Here is a 1,521-nt window from a genome sequence, read left to right as displayed (position 1 = left end):
TGGCAGCAGACGAGCTCCAGGGGAGGCAGGTCTCCGTGTGGGACCTGCTTCACTCCGAGTACATCCCTGAGGAGAAAAGGCAGGAGCTCCTGGAGCTGTATTGTGCGGGGACACTCTCCATGCAGGAACTGGTCAGCACCATCAGCACTACTGCTACACACAGCAAAGAAAAACATCTTGCTCTCCTTCCCCAGCAGATAGTGGATCTCCTGCAGACCGAGGGCTCCTACATTACTCTTGGCCAGTTCCAGGAGCAGAAGGTGTCGGTGTGGGAACTCCTCTCCACCAAACAAGTCTCTGAGTACAGACGAGAGGCGCACCTCGATACTTACGGCGCAGGGGGGCTGACCGTGAACAAGATCACCATCACCACCACGGTCATCACAGGCCCGCAGGGCGGGAAGCGCCACCATCAGCAGCACTAGCACCGTGCGCCCCAGCGGAGGAGGAGTTCTGCCTCCTCAGCAGGACACGGCCCGGGCATCTGTAAAAGCGTTTGCTCTCCACGTCAAGAACTACAATCAGGAACGAGTGCTAACTACCCTGCGTGCGGGACGGGGCGGTCGTCCTGGTTGAACTCCTTGTTATCCGGACTAACGCTTTCCGGGGAGTTCACGGCCCAACAGAGCATCCCCGGAGCAGCTCCTGAGGAGGGAGCAGGAAGGCTCGCCGCTGCGGCTGGCTGCCACGCGCGCCCACGAAGGACCGGGAGGCGAGGGCCAGCACCGCTGCGGACGGGTCAGAGACGCCACCCAAACCAGGAGCTGCAGGCAGCACGACTCCGGAAAAGCCCCACAGGGATGGACAACCACTGCACAAGGCGTCCGGGGCCCCGGCCCTGCTGCGGCGGCAGCAGCGGGGCAGCCGGCACGGCGCAGTGCGGTGCACAGGGACCCTTGGACCTCTCCCGTGCTGCAGCTGCGCCGTGGGCCTGCCGAGAGCGCGGCGTGGTGCACGAGGATGCACAGCACAGGGCATCCACGGGGCGGGGGGATGCCGTGGGGCAAGGAGACGCCACGCCAGCGCCGCAGCCGCCGCTGCTGGGGAGAGCCCAGGGCCGCGCGTCAATAAAGGCTCCTGCAAGCTGGGGAGAAGCACCCGCCGCAGCGTCCCCGGCACGTGCCTGTGCCGCGCTTGCGGCACGCCTGGAGTAGCGTCTGTGTGTGTGTGTGTGTGTGTGTGTGCGCGTGTGTGTGCGCACGTGCGTGCATGCACACACGTGTGCGTGTGCGTTTGTGCGTGTGTGCCCGTGTGTGTGCACGTCACACAGCAGCGTGTGCACGCCTGTACTGCGCTTGGGGCACACCTGGGGTAGCATCTGTGTGTGTGTGCGTGTGTGTGTGTGTGCGTGTGTTTGTGCCTGTCTCCGTGTGAGCCTGTGCGTGCGTCCGTGCGTGCCCGTGTGTCCGTGCGTGCCCGTGCGTGACGGGCCCCCTCCCGCTCCCCCTCCCGCCCCCGCACTCGCGGTGCCGCTGCTGCTCCTGCTCCTGCTCCCCGCCGGCCCGGCGGGACCGGGGCGGG

At 65.9% G+C, this 1,521-nt stretch overlaps 1 protein-coding gene across 1 annotated transcript in view; it reads left to right on the top strand.

Annotated features, from left to right (window-relative positions):
- The window catches only part of LOC112976765 (epiplakin-like), a 30,370-nt gene extending 29,945 nt beyond the window's left edge, over positions 1-425 (top strand). The window contains exon 3 of the mRNA XM_026088334.1: positions 14-425. Within this exon, the coding sequence (XP_025944119.1) occupies positions 14-425 (412 nt within the window). The remainder of the gene's footprint in view (positions 1-13) is intronic.
- Positions 426-1,521: the final 1,096 nt, after the last annotated feature.

Source organism: Apteryx rowi, unplaced genomic scaffold (genome assembly GCF_003343035.1).
Source record: "Apteryx rowi isolate R43461 unplaced genomic scaffold, aptRow1 scaffold_766, whole genome shotgun sequence".
Classification (NCBI taxonomy): Eukaryota; Metazoa; Chordata; class Aves; order Apterygiformes; family Apterygidae; genus Apteryx; species Apteryx rowi.
This window is presented reverse-complemented; position numbering and strand designations above follow the sequence as displayed.